The 17593-nt window shown below is 38.4% G+C and overlaps 5 protein-coding genes across 5 annotated transcripts; all 5 read left to right on the forward strand.

Moving 5' to 3' along the window:
* Positions 1 to 5915: 5915 nt before the first annotated feature.
* Positions 5916 to 7037, forward strand: LOC149728614 (histone H3). The gene has a single exon (XM_089888999.1). The coding sequence runs from the start codon at positions 6000 to 6002 to the stop codon at positions 6408 to 6410; it is 411 nt and encodes a 136-aa protein (XP_089745125.1). The 5' UTR covers positions 5916 to 5999; the 3' UTR covers positions 6411 to 7037.
* Positions 7037 to 8040, forward strand: LOC149728615 (actin, alpha skeletal muscle-like). Its single transcript, XM_089889004.1, has 2 exons — positions 7037 to 7168; positions 7227 to 8040. The coding sequence occupies exons 1-2, from the start codon at positions 7057 to 7059 to the stop codon at positions 7445 to 7447; spliced, it is 333 nt and encodes a 110-aa protein (XP_089745130.1). The 5' UTR covers positions 7037 to 7056; the 3' UTR covers positions 7448 to 8040.
* A 1316-nt stretch (positions 8041 to 9356) lies between these two features.
* Positions 9357 to 11735, forward strand: LOC149728616 (actin, cytoplasmic-like). Its single transcript, XM_089888987.1, has 6 exons — positions 9357 to 9651; positions 9772 to 9987; positions 10058 to 10328; positions 10401 to 10528; positions 10777 to 10960; positions 11017 to 11735. Exons 1-6 carry the CDS (start codon positions 9529 to 9531, stop codon positions 11220 to 11222), a joined length of 1128 nt encoding a protein of 375 aa, XP_089745113.1. The 5' UTR covers positions 9357 to 9528; the 3' UTR covers positions 11223 to 11735.
* A 349-nt stretch (positions 11736 to 12084) lies between these two features.
* On the forward strand, positions 12085 to 14000 carry LOC149728617 (actin-3-like). The gene is made up of 6 exons (XM_089888990.1): positions 12085 to 12337; positions 12412 to 12621; positions 12681 to 12954; positions 13012 to 13127; positions 13374 to 13560; positions 13656 to 14000. The coding sequence occupies exons 1-6, from the start codon at positions 12212 to 12214 to the stop codon at positions 13862 to 13864; spliced, it is 1122 nt and encodes a 373-aa protein (XP_089745116.1). The 5' UTR covers positions 12085 to 12211; the 3' UTR covers positions 13865 to 14000.
* A 671-nt stretch (positions 14001 to 14671) lies between these two features.
* LOC149728618 (actin, cytoplasmic-like) lies at positions 14672 to 16279 on the forward strand. The gene is made up of 6 exons (XM_089888985.1): positions 14672 to 14880; positions 14961 to 15176; positions 15243 to 15513; positions 15585 to 15712; positions 15788 to 15971; positions 16041 to 16279. Exons 1-6 carry the CDS (start codon positions 14758 to 14760, stop codon positions 16244 to 16246), a joined length of 1128 nt encoding a protein of 375 aa, XP_089745111.1. The 5' UTR covers positions 14672 to 14757; the 3' UTR covers positions 16247 to 16279.
* Positions 16280 to 17593: the final 1314 nt, after the last annotated feature.

Here is a 17593-nt window from a genome sequence, read left to right on the forward strand (position 1 = left end):
CAATAGCATCGCACCTATCTAAGATCTATTTCGGTTAAACTTTGCAAGTATTGTTGCTAGGTTTCGTGCTGAAATCGTAGCATGTGTTTTTAATAGTACGTGTTTGGAATGGGAAAGGTCGCAAAACACTACACGTAACGGCAGTCAGTCATAACGACATGTTACTGTTTGCTTTTGCTATCGATTAATAATGGTATCGCAACAAAACAACAAAACCATGATTCAAAAACATTTTAGTGGGCAAATGGATGCCACGAATGACGTAATAGGTAAGTTACACGAAGCGTAGCAGCAAACAAACAACACAGCGGTAACTGCTTACTGCATCCGTTAAGTTACGTCACTTGCCTCAGAAATATGTGGAATCAGCAGTGTTGCCGGTTAAATTTTTATAGGTGCTGCCAAATCAAAAAAGTTAAACAATTTCGTTTTTGGTTGATTCTTTAAAATATAGACCATAAAACGCGTTATTTTATTTTTTATTTGGAAACACTGCACCACGACGCGTATCGACAAAGTGCTACGTCACCAAAGATTTAATCAACAATACGCGACAGCGCCATGCAGCTTAGTCACGACGCAATTTCCTTCCTTGTCAATAAGTACGCTGGTGATGCTATGGTCCTCTTATTACACCAATGGCTATGACAAGGCTTCTCAGCCCGTCCTGGTTTGCCGGAAACTCGCACAAGAAATAAACGCGTAGGAGCGGAAGTACCTTTCGGTGTACACAACAGAGTCGAAACGGATTTGAATTTTTAGACGCGGACTTCTGCTCTGCGCGACATTTTATCCAGACGTGGCGAATTTGGAACACAGCGCAAAACTTAAATGTTAATCCCTTCCCTTATTTCTAAATACTTGCTTGCCACCAAACCACGTGTACTTGGCCTATATTTAATCTGACTTCTCCACGTAAGACCTACTGTCCTGGTCACAATCAGTAAGCTCGCATTAGGTAGAATGTGCTTATCCGACGACGACTGCCACGCTATTTAAGCGATTCCGTAAGGCCATAAAGCGAAATAGAAACATTAGGTTTACAGGGCTTCATCCATAAAAGGAAGGAGTCGGCGTCATCTTACAATTTAAACAGTCCACCAATCGCCTCGCCCAAAAGCAGGCTTCTCATTGGAAGATTATGACGTCATAAACGTAGGTCGCTTCGCTGCCTCGCCGGCACTGCGTCACGGGCATTGCCCAACACATCGATTTGCGTAGGGCTAAAAGAGTTAGCAGTGTTTCGTTTCACTAAATCAATAAAGTTAACATGTTTCTTTCTGAACCCCACTGGGTGATGACCTCTTGTAAACAAGAGGGGTATGACAAAGTTTAATCATGCCCTAATACGGAATCGTAATCGACTCATTGTTTGATAAGCGACGATCACAATTGAATCGCGCAATGGAACGCCAATAAAGAGAAACCATGCGCGGTATTCTGTTAATCTTTAACCGAGACAATGGGCGACGAGAGAGCCGCCTTCGACAAATGTCCGCGGGCTGACCATATTTGGATTAGACGTGAGATCATTTTAGAATGAGAATTTCACGCGGGCCGAATCATGATTGTTGATTCAGACCCCGGTTTAAATTACGCGCACTCTGTGTCCAGTTATGACACAAAAGCGACGGAATAGATGCTGACCCTTGCCCTGCGTGTGTAACAGTACGGTGCAAAGTTGCAGGTCGATTTTCTGAACGTTTTAAGGCCGTTTTTCCTTTTTAGGCGTTCCAGGTCTTACTATTCGAACCGGCTGGCTGATGGTAAACACAATACGATGGCCGGCGTATTAGGCATTGCTGCAGTATACGGGCTCGTGATAGATTCTACATGCTGAATCCTCATGATATATTGACTCCTATAAATTACACGGACAGATTAACGATTCCTGCACGTATGCCTTAAAAGGCAACACCGTTTTATTGCCAGCACGAGGCTTTCGTTTCAGATGGGTGTTAACATTTTGTTCGTTGAAACTTAGTGTAACTACTTTCATATTGAAGCGTTGCTTACAATTATAACCAAGCAAACAAATGCAACATGATATGCATAGAAATACGTTTTGGTCATTGGAACTTGAAGTTATTACTTTCATATTAAAGCGCTGCTTACAATTATAACCAAGCAAACAAAGTAACATGATATATCTACATATATTTACGTTTTGGTAACTGGAATTTGAAGTTATTACTTTCATATTAAAACTTTGCTTAATGTTGTAACTAAGCAAGAAACTGTAAAAAGCTTTGCATAGAAATTGTAAACCCTGCAGCATAGTGAATGTTTCTAATACATTCGAAAGCGGAAGTAATAGATAATAGAAAATAGAGTAATGTCACATATAGAAATCTAAATTCAAATTAGACTAAAAATAGTTTTACTAATTTGTTGTGCAAGCGTATTTGATCACGATATCTATTTATAGTAGAATGTGTACAATATTCGACTGAGACATGTTTGATGTATATATATAAAAACCGCATCCGTGCTTAATATCAGAAACCGAGCGCTTAGTAGCGTTTTCTGTCAAAGGGCGTTTCCTCATGACAATGTACATGCCACACTGCAGTGCGGGTAATCATAAATTCGAGCTTGTTTTTGTTAATTTATTTTAAAACTGTTTTTAAACAGTAACCAAACGATAGCTGCTGTAAATAAAATTTTGAGTTTTAAAATTCACCACATGGCTGGTTCGGACAGTTCAATAATTTATACAAGCGCTATAACGCTACCATATTTGGACATAGAGCTGCGGTTTTACTTCCTGGTCGAGTCCGGTCGAATAAACAAAAGCAGCGTAAATACATTGTTTACCTCTGGTGTGTAGCTAGCCGCCAGCTGACAGCTACGTGCAGTGATTACAATGGGCGGCGTCATTTTGCACCGGTACGTAATCTGGGGTAATCCCTACGTGGCACCACTTAACTAATGAGCCCAATCACCGCATGAAAGTTGTAAGCGGAGCAGGCTGTTTAGCGGTGGTGGCAGAATGAATAATTGAATGGCCTATTGTCGGCAACAGAAAAGACTCCCCACAGCCGCACAGTGCTTTGTTTGTTCCCTGTTCCAATTCGCCGAAAAGTTTACGCCCGAAGTGACATGCAGGATGCATTCTAATAGCACGCACACTCAAATGTACTACATCCTAATTATACAGCACTAAAACAGCGTCAAAATATCAAGAACGCGAGAAATAAACATCTCGTTTGGTAATGTGTTGTTAAGACCTAACTCACAAACAAAGCGTTATGTAATATCATTATCACTACACTATTAATGTAAATCAGTCACAAAAGCGGCTCTTGTTTTCCTCGATCAGTGTTTTGTGTTTTGAAAGCAGATAAGTCGAAATGCTTTTATTTTTGATGATTTCCTCATAGTATAATCTTGGCATTAAACCAGATTGAGTAAACCATACACTGGCCCCGGGCGGTAAGCTTGCCTTATAACATATGCTTTGTTAATGCTGTCTCATCGGCGATCGGGTTTGACCGAGAATCAGTAATTTAAAGAAAGTCAATTAAGTGCGACGACTGTTGCAATTGAGGACGATTTTGTAATTACGGCTCGGGTGCAAAGTGAGGGCAATTTCGCGCATGTACGACTAAATTACGACCTACTAACTTATCGATATTTTGCGTGTCATGTCATAAATGCAGAGCATGTTATGGCAGATCGATGCTAGCATTGAGCAGCAGAAAAGGACGTATTCGGTTGCCCAGAGTTATCACAATAATATTGAACTTATACAACTGCATTTTGGCAGTCCTTTTGCTCGTCAAACAGGATTGTTTATATATACTAGGGTGTGGAAATACGGGACATCTGAGCATAGAATATCCAAATATTCTGATTGTGTTTTAAACAATTAGCAGCCGTCAATCGGAGTCGCGAGAATACGTTTTTTTAATTCTTTAAAGTTTTTTTTACTAATTTAGGACAAGGCAAAAGGAAATATGTCTCATCTCCCCCCACCCTACTATATCATAAAACGTATCCGCTATTGAGAAAATTCCCACAAATTTTAAATCTTGTATACCCTAAACCCCACAAAGATTTTTAAATCTCGATGCTTGAAACCCAATATCCGCGTTCAGTTTTACTTCGAAATAGCTTGCAAAGTAACTTTCTCCTACACGCATAAACACATATAGCAAAAAAAGTGATTTTCTCAAAGCAGATACGTTTTACGATATCTTTCTCATCGTCAACACTTGTTATTACTGGGGCTTAAATATGCCATTGCAGTTGTTCTTGTTGTGCTTTATGTACGTGTATTAATATTTGCAGTATAGGGCGGGGGATAATAGGACACATTTTCATTCTATTTTCTCGTCCATTATTAGTAATAAACAAAGAACATTCAAAGATTTATAAAATCGTATCCTCACGAATTCCACAGACCGTTGTTAATTGTTAAAACACGATCAGGATATTTAGATATTATGTGCTAAAAGTGTCCCATCTTACCCAGCAGTACTATATCATTTTTAGGCGAGAAAAAGCGTATAATGATTTTACACCTCATGTCAGCTTATCACCTACACGTATACAACTTTGCAGATGACTGTTCGGTATAGTTATTTTCGACCATATGTTTAATAACATAGATTAAGTATAACTTAAATCATAAGAGAAATCTATATAAGTTTCGAGACCAAAACTTAGTCGCATAGCTTTAGATATGGTGACCATATTATGGTTTAAGAATGCAAATCATTACGCAGCAGGGAAAAAAGGAAAATCCATACAGAAATATCGCTTGAATTCGCCTTATCGTCACTCGACTAAAGGATACGGCTTTGTAAATCAGCGTATTGCTAATCCTGTTAAACGTGGATCTAATGGAAGTGACACAGCCTTTAAAGGCGATTTAAAATTCCCATAAGATTTGACTATGGTTTTAAAATCATTCTGTTCGTAAATTACTTTATGACTAAGAGGAGGTTTTATGCTAAAAAATTCCAGCTGGTTAATGAAGGTATACTTCGACTTTGTTGTTTTAGAGTCGCACCATGTTAGACAATATACGCATTATCCAGCTGCTAATGGTCACACAAGACTGGGTAAATAAATTATTTGGTAATTCATGATTACCAAATAATTTGCAAAACCAACAAAAATAGTAGGGTAGGGGAAGAGGGGACAGCTTTTCATTATATTTTCTCGTCCCATTTGGTAGTCCAACAAAAGACATTCAAATAATTATAAAACCGTATCCTCACGACTCCCATAGACCGTTGTTAATTGTTAAAAACACGATTAAGTTATTTGGATATTATGTGCTAACGGTGTCCCGTCCTCTCCTACCCTACTATATATAAAATAGTATAGCCAGGGGGGTCAAAGAAGCACTTGTTTTTGCATGAGTATTATTTCTAGAGCGTCAAACAACCAAGCAGTATAAATTAGCGTTATTTAGGCGCCACCTAGCTGATATTGGTTTTGCGAGAACCAACACATAGGTGACGCTGCTGAGTTTAATGTGTTCGAAACCTACAGTTTTTAAAGGTAAATGTTGTGTCAAATATAGAAGTTGTATAAAATACTTTTTTTAAAATAACGTTTAAATTCCATGTCTATATCGCAATAAAATATATAATTATATTAGTTTTAACGTTGTTTACAGTAATTCGGGGTGACTTTCTCGTTTCAAGTTAGGACATGTAAAGATAATAAAAAAAGTAGGTCGTGTGTAATGGTGGCTGGCCGACCGATTATCAAGGCTCGAGTTGTGACCTCGGGAGATCTAAATCCGTTCTTTGTTTTTGTCTAATCCGCCGAACTAGAGCGATTATCACAAAAGCTTGGAATAAGTCGTCAGCCGCTAACAAAGGAAATCCTGCGAACGGGCGATTAACAAAGAACGTCTGCAATTAACAAAGAACGTCTGCAACCAGCTTGCTCAGCGCTGGTATAAAAACTGCGTTAGTTTTGCAACAGTCATCACTTGTGCTTTTAGCATTGAATTGAATCTTCATCTTCAACCTTGAGAAATGGCTCGTACCAAGCAAACTGCTCGAAAGTCTACTGGAGGAAAAGCTCCACGTAAACAACTTGCCACCAAAGCTGCAAGAAAGAGCGCCCCTGCTACAGGAGGCGTGAAGAAGCCTCATCGTTACCGACCAGGTACAGTAGCTCTGCGAGAAATCCGTCGATATCAGAAGTCGACTGAGCTGCTGATCCGCAAGTTGCCTTTCCAGCGTCTTGTTCGTGAAATCGCCCAAGATTTCAAGACCGATCTTCGATTCCAGAGCAGTGCAGTGATGGCGCTGCAAGAAGCGAGCGAAGCTTACTTGGTCGGTCTTTTTGAAGACACGAATCTTTGCGCCATCCACGCAAAGCGAGTCACCATCATGCCCAAGGATATTCAACTTGCACGGCGCATTCGTGGAGAGCGAGCTTAAACTGACCTTCGACCAGCAACCACAAACGGCTCTTTTCAGAGCCACCCATTTTGTATACAAAGAGATGATTTAAAAATATTTTTACAAAAAAGTATAACAAAATAAAACAAAAATGAGTGTTAACATGGAAACTTTTAAAAAACTGCATTGTCAACTCTGACACGCTATCCCAAAAATGCGATTTTATTCTTTCAACTGAGACCAAATTTGGGACCATAAGTTTAGAAATAATTGCACTACTGACATTTATGCAGCATTTGGTAAGTTATCGCCAATGGGAGGGATCACACTAAGAGATACAACTGTCTCAGCATGAAAATGTTACTTTGGTACGAAACGACCACTCTTATGCACACGCTATCTAACTGGTACAGCCAATTTCCACTTGGGCTAGTGTTTCCACGTTGTGAATCTCCACAGCAAAGCACACCAAAACGGTTCAGGGTACGTGAACGATGAAGACCTTTTACTTTCACCTCAGAATTATTCTAATAATAACACCAACAATTCTAATATTAACAACAACAAAATAAAAAATGTGGCAAACACGTTGCGTTTTTACAGACTACTTGTCGCAGTTGATTTTGTTTGAATTAAAATTAAAGTCTCCTTTAAATGAACCCTCTTCCAACCAGCCCTCCTTGGTATGGAATATGCTGGTATCCACGAGACCACCTACAACTCCATTATGAAGTGCGATGTTGACATCCGTAAGGACGCCAACACCGTTCTGTCTGGAGGTTCCACTATGTTCCCTGGTAACCATCGCGAAACAAAAACACGTTATTTTTATTTAAAATAACCTGTTCTTTTCAGCAATCGTCGACAGAATGCAAAAGGAGATTACTGGTCTTGCACCACCAACCATGAAGATTAAGATCATTGCCCCACCAGAGAGGGAATACTCTGTCTGGATTGGAGGATCCATCCTTGCTTCACTCTCCACCTTCCAACAGATGTGGGTCAGCAAACAAGAATACGACGAGTCTGGCTCTTCTATTGTCTACCGCAAATGCTTCTCAATGCAATATTCGTAACCTTCAAAACTATATTATATCGATTAGCTGTTGTATAAAAACGTTATCTAATATTTGGACTTGGTCTTCAAAATTCATAATCTTGCTCCAGTATTCAATTCTTCGTGTGAATTACCCTGACACAGCAATGCCACCGTAAACATGGTGTGTTTGATACAACTGATATTATGTGAATACTTACACCCTGTAGACCTTTATATTATTTTAAGCTGTGAAATGAATGCGTTTTGTCGAAAACTTATTTGACGAACTAAACGGATCATAGGCTTTATTCAACTTAAAACGAACGTCTCAATAAAACACAATAGTAAAACTAATACAACAATAGGACTTACACGAGTAGGAAGGATTATGCAAGAAAACACAGAAATGTTTGAGAGGCGTTTAATTCATGGTTTAAGTGTATAAGCGTCGCACAATAATTAATAGTGCTGCCGAAAGCCAGAATATTTAGTTTAACGCAATGGGGAATAAAAACTAAAGTACGCACTATCACACGTTCGATGTAAGTTGATTATACCCTTAAATAGTATACCCTTAAAACGCGATACGCAAATATTACTTTTTAATGCTGAAGTAAACGCATGTAATGTCTATAGCAGGGTGCAATATTAAAAAGCTTCCATGGGCTCTCTAAAGTTTAATATAGTTTTAAAAGATACAAATTTATTGCAAATATAGAACTGATCTACCACATAACGCAACTTTAAGGCTCGTTGCTGCCGTTGTGGGTGTATGTGTCCTTGGGCAAGACACTTAACAGCAATTGCTCCAACCCGGTAGTCACTAATGGCTTGTCTAAATCGTCAGCCATACGGAAAAAATCATTCACAAAGCTATATGCGTGGTAACTCGTTATCTGGCACAAGTTCATCATTCACAAAGCTATATGCGTGGTAACTCGTTATCTATGAAACAAAACATCCGTGTTATAACGACTGTTGTTTTCGGCCACGCGAGGATAATTTAAGTTACAAGTTTCCGCAAATCTTTCTTTTGGATTTAGAATTACTCCGTGCTACCACCAAGCGGCTATGTTAACCAAACTCCATAATCATACTTTGTTGATTAAGCTTTGTGTCTACACTGCTGGTCCACACTCTTATGTGTGGAATATGTTTCTACAATCAAATTATATTGAGCTTCATATGATATGCATAGGCACCGAGTTTTTGCAGAACGGAATGGCAGTATATGTTCACGAACTTTGGCAGAAATATGAATTACGAATACATAGTAGGGTGGGAGAAGATGTGACACCTTTTTATTTTATATTCTCATCCCATTTGGTGGTAAACAAAGAACATTCAAAGAATTATACAACCGTATATCCTCACGACTCCCATGGATCGTTGTTAACTGTTTAAAACATGATCATTATGATATTTGAATATTACGTGCTAAATGTGTTCCGTTCTTCCCCACCCTACTATATTGCTCTATCAAATAAAGCATTGCTCTATAAAGATTATATAGCACGCTGGTGAGTTATACAACTGAGTTAAACAACTGACGTGCATTTGGTTTGCTGTTACGTCAAGGTTTATGCATGTTATTCGAACATGTCAAAACTAGAACTTATACTTAAATATAGAGACACATACTTATAGTAAAAATATAAAGTTCGTATATACACAATCGGAGTTACAACTGTAAAGTGAACCAGGACATGAACAACAACAAGACCCGTGTTTCGGTCACCATAAAACTAAACATAAATTTAAACATTGTTTCAAAAATAGGACAACTGTACACTCATTGAAATCTATACACAAACTTCCGGAGCTATAAAGGTCGCATTGGTGGTTCAGCAAACTGTGCCTGCTGGTTTAAAGGTTGCGTATAGCTTATAATACAGCTAAAAAGAACAACGATGTAATGCAGTTAAGCTGCAATTTATTTGGGTGTTATTTAAGACAAGAGAGTTTAGTTTTTTAACACATATTTTTAAAGTGTTTATTGTTTGATTTTGCATCGATGTTTATATGTTTGTTATTTTAACATCGCAAACAGAGGTCGTATTTCAGTATTAAAACTGATTTTTGATTAAGACGTGTTAATATAAATAAACCTACTTAAAAATGAGCGGGTATCCCCAGACACTCGTAATCGACAATGGATCTGGTATGTGCAAAGCCGGTTTCGCCGGAGACAACGCACCGCGTGCCGTCTTCCCATCCGTCGTAGGACGACCCCGTCACCAGGTAAGCGCTTTTTAAAAAGTCCCAATGAAAAAGATACGATTGAGTTATAAAACACATCACCCGATAAGCGCCATATTCGATATGCATAATCTGGGTATACGCTTTACAATGTATTTAAAGGGCGTTCTAGTCGGTATGGGACAAAAAGATTCCTATGTTGGAGACGAAGCCCAGAGCAAAAGAGGAATCCTCACTCTCTATCGTCCAATTGAGCACGGTATTGTTACCAACTGGGAAAACATGGAAAAGATCTGGCATCACACTTTCCACAACGAACTCCGTGTCGCACCACATGAGCACCCTGTTCTCCTTACTGAGGCCCCACTTAACCCAAAGGTAAAGTGTCACAATACTGCTCATTTGTTTCGAAGCGAATCAAACTTCACCTAAATATGTTTTTTTACAGGCTAACCAAGAAAGAATGGCCAAAATCATGTTCGAAAGCTTCAACACCCCCGCCATGTACTCCGCTATCCAGGCTGTGCTTTCAATGTACGCTTCTGGTCGTACCACCGGTATCGTTTTCGACAGTGGTGATGGTGTTTCCCACACCGTCCCAATCTATGAGGGTTACGCCCTTCCCCACGCAATTATTCGTCTTGACTTGGCCGGTCGAGATCTTACCGATTACTTGATGAAGATCTTGACCGAGAGAGGTTATTCCTTTTCCACCACTGGTTAGTTAGATTCACTACCTACTAAATCGCGGGATCCTATATAACCATTTAACCAGCTTTCATTTACAACAGCCGAGCGTGAAATCGTTCGTGACATCAAGGAAAAACTTTGCTATGTTGCTCTGGACTACGATCAAGAATTGCAAACTGTTGCCAGCGGCAGCTCACTCGACAAGAGCTACAAACTTCCTGACGGACAGGTTTTCCAAAAAATATATAGTAGGGTGGGAAAAGATGGGACTCGTTTAGCACATAATATCCAAATATCCTGACCATGTTTTAATAAGTTAACAACGGTCCATAAAAGTCGCGGGGATATAGTTTTATAACTCTATGATTGTTCGTTTTTTTACTACTAAATGGGACGAAAAAATATAGTTAAAAAGAGTCCCATCTTTTTCAACCCTACTGTATAGTTCAGAGCTTAATATATGAAATGTCTTGATAGGTTATTACAATTGGCAATGAGCGATTTCGTTGCCCGGAAACATATTTCCAACCATCCTTTATTGGTATGGAATCTCCTGGTATCCACGAGACTACCTACAACTCCATCATGAAGTGCGATGTTTACTTCCGTAACACTATGTACGCTAATACTGTTCTTTCTGGAGGTTCCACCTTGTTTCCTGGTAATATAGATGCAATTATAAACACAGCCGAATGTAAAACATCACTTTTCTTCCAGGAATCGCCGACAGAATGAAAAAGGAAGTCACGGCTCTTGCGCCACCCAATACGGAAGTCCAGATCATTGCCCCACCAGGAAGAAAGTACTCTTCTTGGACTGGAGGATCCATCCTTGCTTCACTCTCCACCTTCCAACAGATGTGGATCAGCAAACAAGAATACGACGAGTACGGCCCATCCATTGTACACCGAAAATTTTTTTAAGCTTTTATATAGTTATAAGTTTAACATATTAATCAAGACTGTCTAAAAGCATTATACGTTTAAATAAAATTAAACTTTATTAAACAGAGGTCACAATAAACTATGTGTCGTTCTTACTTGAATCTTTAGTTTAGACACTTGGTTTGAATAAGACATTGTGAAACAGCTTCTAAGAAACTAAGTGTCACCCATTTCCCATTTCAAAGTTTTCCGGAAACAGCTTTTTCCACCACGTTAATTTGGTCAGATTCTGAAACAATACAAAAAAATTAAAACCCTAAAAAAAACTGCTAATAACTCATGCTGTTGTAGTGATTTTAAATCATGAAATAACCGAGTTTTTTTCGTTGTTAAAGCACAGAAATTTAAAACAAATAAAAACATTTTTGGAAACATAAAACTATTCGTTAACAATATTTACAAGATTGGTATTGCGTTACAAAAACTGTTAATTGGTTTATGTTTTTTTATGGCTACCTGTTACAAGTTTATTATTAAAAGAATTGAGCATTACTTTGTATTGTTACTTTAGGCATTGCCCTGGTGGCGCAATTTTAGGGTTAAATTCTGTAAATCGTATTTGTTGTATAAGAATCGCGTTAAGACACTTGCTTTCGATAAATCACATAAATAACTTGTTGCAGTAATTAAATTAAAATTTGACACAGAAGGTATAACAAGAACCAACTAATTACAACCTAATTGATCATGTTTTTCTAGTACAGTTACGTGTTCCGAGACGCATATAGACGTTGCTATACTAACCAGAAAAAACATCGATTGTAAAATAAGAATAAAAAAACGTAATATCCGGGTATAGTATTATACGTCATTTAATTGCTGTCTTTGTTCCCAGAAAAAATCTATATAGTACAGCTTTGTAAACAACCTATATAGCTTTCGCTAAGAAATAAATAGTTAAACGCTAGTCTGGTAATCTAGTATATTCCTAAATCTTTAGTTTGATTTTCTGCTAATACGATTTCAACATGGTTGATACTGAAGGTGCGGCTCTCGTATTCGACAATGGATCCGATACGTTAAAAGCTGGTTTCGCATCCGACGAGGCACCCCGTACCGTCTTCCCAACCATCGTAGGCCGTCCTCGACAACGTGTAAGTACTTTAAATATTGTGTAACTAATGTTGCGAAAATGCCCGCAGTTACAGGTTGTCGTTATAATCTGCAGGGTATTTTTGCGGAAAATAAAGAGCTGTTTGTTGGAGATGAAGCTCAGAATCATAGACGGGTCCTTAACATTAAGCATCCAATTGAACGTGGTATCATCACCCACTGGGACGACATGGAAAAGATCTGGCATCACACTTTCTACAACGAGCTTAGCGTAGACCCAGAAAAGCACCCAGTTCTTCTCACTGAATCAGCACTTAACCCTGAAGTAAATCCTACAACAAACTGTGGTAACCCAAACAGTAATGCAACACATTATTATAACAGAGTAACCGAGAAACAATGGTTTCGTACATGTTCGAAAAATTCAACACCCCCGCTATGTACGTCGCCGTCCAGTCCATGCTTTCATTGACTGCATCAGGTCGTAGCACTGGTACCATCGTGGAAAGTGGACACGGTACTTCACTTGCAGTTCCAATCTACGAAGGCCGTGTCGTTAAATCAGCTGTTCTTTCGTTGGACGTGGCGGGAAGAAATATTACCAGTTACTTAAGAAAACTCTTGCTGGAAAAAGGTTATTCCTTTAATAACATCGAGGGTAAATATAGGTTAGCCAAAAAATTACAGCGTAACTAAACATTTATCTTTAAAACAGCACCGCGTGTAACCCTCCGTGACATCAAGGAAAAATTGTGTAATGTTGCTCTTGACTTCGACCAAGAATTGGATGCCAACACGGTTGAGCAAAGTTACGAGCTTCCTGACGGAGAGGTAAATTTCTAACTTATAATATAGTATATAGGTTGGGGTAAGATGGGACACCTTTAGCACATAATATCTAAATATCCTGATCGTGTTTTAAACAATTAACAACGGTCCATGGAAGCCGTGAGAATACAATTTTATAATTCTTTAAATTTTCTTTGTTCACTGCCTAATGGGATAAGAAAATGAATAAAATGTGCCCCTTCTCTCCCACCCTACTATATGTGTTTGTTAACGCCACTATGGATGCAGATCATCAATGTAGGAAAGGAGAGTTTCAGGAGCACAGAGTTACTCTTTCAACCATCCATGATTGGTATGCAATCTGATGGAATTCACCAAATGACAAATAACTCAATCTTGAAGTGCGATGCTGAAACACAGCAAAAGTATATGTACGGCAATATCGTTCTTGCTGGAGGATCTTCCATGTTTACCGGTATATTCTAAACTTTAAAAAATGTGCCTTTTATAATTCAATAGGTTTATAATATGTAAACCCAAAACCAAATTTTGATTTGATTTTTTTGCCAGGTTTTGCTGAGAGAATGTACAAGGAAATTAGTGCTCTTGCACCATCAACCTGTAAGGTGAAGATCATTGCCCCACCAGAGAGGAAATACTCCGCGTGGATTGGAGGATCCATCCTTGCTTCACTCTCCACCTTTAGAGATACATGTATCATCAAACAAGAGTACGAAGAGTTCGGTACCTCCATTGTCCAACGAAAATGCCTTGTTTAAAAAGGCAATAACATTATTAGCTTGATGCTGCATGCTTTTACTCAGTGTATACTGTTTCGTCATTCGTCTTATAATTAATACTCGGATAACTCATACTTGAGAATGTATATCAATACATCATTATATACACTGCAAAGATGTAACTGTTGTGGAAACGGGCCTGGTAAAATCGCTTTTCATCGCTGTAAGCATATGAACTATAAAGAGGAAGTCTAGCCCAAAAATGCCATTATGCAAAAATAGAAGCACTTTGGAAACAGAAACACTTTGGCAAATGCTCTATATGATGTATATAACTGTTTGGTGACTAAAAAACACATTTTAGAGTAAAGTTAATGAAGCATGTCCCATCTTCCTCCACCCTATACTTAAGAATAACGTTACTTCAACAACTGTTTGGGATCAACAATATTTTTGAGTGTCTTGCGTTCAGATTACTTAAAACCGCAACTACCAACGACTAATGATAACCAGTAAAACGTATGTGTGTAAAACGAGAATTGACGGGAAATATATAATTTCTTATAACGAGAACCGGCGTAGAGCGGTTAATTAAGAAATATTGTTAAACGAACAGTTTGTTAGCGCAGTCTTATATGAAACACCAGTGTTGGTGAGAAGCAATTTCTGGTGCAAATAGCGGGGCTTATTGTTTGCGTATCTAGTCTTGTTAACGATACCTATATGAACTTTATATAAAATATACTGTTCAGAATAACTAAAAGTTAAATAGTAAAAAAAAGTTTTTTTTTGGTGTATTAAAAGTAACAATTTTCTAAACGTTTTTCGGTCTCGGTAAGCAGTTTCGTGTGGAACGCGAAATAGGCTTAATTTTCGTATTTTCAGATACTTAATTTAAACAAAAACTTTAAAAAAATCATAAATAAATCAATATGGACGAGGATGTTGCCGCACTCGTAGTCGACAATGGATCCGGTATGTGCAAGGCCGGTTTCGCCGGAGACGACGCACCACGTGCCGTCTTCCCATCCATTGTAGGACGACCCCGTCACCAGGTAAGAATCCTTTCATTTCGAAAAAAATGGTGCACGGTTAGGAACTTTTACCAAATACGGTTAATGTTATTGGTTAACAGGGCGTCATGGTCGGTATGGGACAAAAAGACAGCTACGTCGGAGACGAAGCTCAGAGCAAGAGAGGTATCCTTTCTCTTAGATACCCAATTGAGCACGGCATCGTTACCAATTGGGACGACATGGAAAAGATCTGGCATCACACTTTCTACAACGAACTCCGTGTCGCACCAGAAGAGCACCCTATTCTTCTCACTGAAGCCCCACTTAACCCAAAAGTAAGTTTCAATTTTAAGTGCTGGGTATTAAATTGTTACCTGACGATTTACCAATTTTGCGCACAGGCTAACCGTGAAAAGATGACCCAGATCATGTTCGAAACTTTCAACACCCCTGCCATGTACGTCGCCATCCAGGCTGTGCTTTCATTGTACGCTTCTGGTCGTACCACCGGTATCGTGTTCGACAGTGGTGATGGTGTTTCCCACACCGTCCCAATCTACGAGGGTTACGCCCTTCCCCATGCCATCCTTCGTCTCGATTTGGCCGGACGAGATCTTACCGATTTCTTAATGAAGATCTTGACCGAGAGAGGTTATGCCTTCACCACCACTGGTAAGCCAGAGTAGGCTACATATAGCTTCAAATCTGCTGACCACAACTAAACGATTATCTTTACTCAACAGCCGAGCGTGAAATCGTTCGTGACATCAAGGAAAAACTTTGCTATGTTGCTCTTGACTTCGAGCAAGAAATGCAAACCGCCGCCAGCAGCAGCTCACTTGAGAAGAGCTACGAACTTCCTGACGGACAGGTGGGCTAAACTAACACTTTCTAGATTTTACTGTTTAATAGGAGCAAATATTTAGTCAAAAAGCTTTATATAAAGGTCATTACCATTGGAAACGAACGATTCCGTTGCCCAGAGGCCCTCTTCCAACCATCCTTCCTTGGTATGGAATCTGTTGGTATCCACGAGACCACCTACAACTCCATCATGAAGTGCGATGTTGACATCCGTAAGGACTTGTACGCCAACACCGTTCTCTCTGGAGGTTCCACTATGTTCCCTGGTAAGCATCGCGAGTTTTTGGCGACGTAAATCGTTTGTGAATTTGGTCTGACTGTATGTTTTTCTTCAGGAATCGCCGACAGAATGCAAAAGGAAATCACTGCTCTTGCACCACCAACCATGAAGGTTAAGATCATTGCCCCACCAGAGAGGAAATACTCCGTCTGGATTGGAGGATCCATCCTTGCTTCACTCTCCACCTTCCAACAGATGTGGATCAGCAAACAAGAATACGACGAGTCCGGCCCATCCATTGTCCACCGAAAGTGTTTTTAAAGTGCTCCAATAAACATTTATGTCATACCATTATTTCCTTTGTGCATTTTAGTTTAATATATTCAAATGAATTTATACTCAGATACAAAGACAGAAATAAAACATTATCAGCTTTTACTACTAACTTACTCACGGGCAAATAGTAGAAAAATATTCTATATCTTTCGAAGCCATTATTTCTATTAATAAAACTCCTTCAATCTTCATATCTTGCCCCACTTTGTAATTTTTCAGGTAACCTATTTATTACTAAACTTTAAAAGTTTTGTTTTCAAATTAATAATTTATACCTCCGGGGTTATTCAAACATAATATACCGATATAATACCATAATACTATATGGAAAATATATTTGAAATTCAGTCTCAGGCACTCGGGGAGAATTTAAGGAAATTGGCTTAGCAAAATACAGTGGAGCAATACAAATTGAGAAAAGAATAAACTATATATAATATAAATTATGATAAATATTTGGATTTTAAAGGTTAAGAAGCATTTATTGTGGGCTACAATATTTATCAATTAACGTTCTCCTTCCATTATTGTTTTACGTGAACTAAATGTGAACAATTCCCAATAAAGTTTGAACAATATCTATATGTTCTTTATGCAATAAAATATTGTAGGTAACTTCTAAAAAAACTATAGAAGTGGGGCAAACAAAGAATGCTTAAACTTAATTTACGAGGCATACAATATTATTGTCTCATTTTACCCTGTGTGTTTTAAAATTGGTAAAATTACACCTGTTTTGCGAATTGTTAGAAAACTTTTTTGTGTTTTAATATTTTTTTTTCGAAGTTTGTCATTCAATAAAGTTATGATAGTACAAATTCATGATATCATCCATAAATCGTAATCTTATTTGAATTTATAAAATATGGTACAATAGGTGCTGGGGTGTCCCATCTTATCCCACCTTGCTATACACCTCTGTTGCAGCATGTGTTAAAATTGGCCAAACAAAAACTCTTTCAGACTTAATAACAATATCATCCAAATCTTATTATTTTATATATGATATGTGAATAATTAAGCAATTAATGAGTATTATAGCCACATAAACAGAATACTAAACTTGAAATATTTAGGAAAGGGGGAGAAAGATGGGACACCTTTAGCATATTATATCAAATATCCCGATCGTATTTTAAATAATTAACAACGGTCTATGGGGTTCTTGAGGATGTGGTTTTAGAATTCCCCAAATGTTTTTTATTTGCCACCAAATATGCCCAGTAAATAGGATGAAAAGGGGCCCATCTTTTCCCACCCTAATATATTTTTCTGCAGAACCGCAGTAACAGCGTATTTAAAGCGGAAATCCACCAAACAGGCCAAAAACCA

This window comes from Ciona robusta, chromosome 11, assembly GCF_009617815.1.
Source record: "Ciona robusta chromosome 11, ASM961781v2".
In the NCBI taxonomy this organism is placed as follows: domain Eukaryota; kingdom Metazoa; phylum Chordata; class Ascidiacea; order Phlebobranchia; family Cionidae; genus Ciona; species Ciona robusta.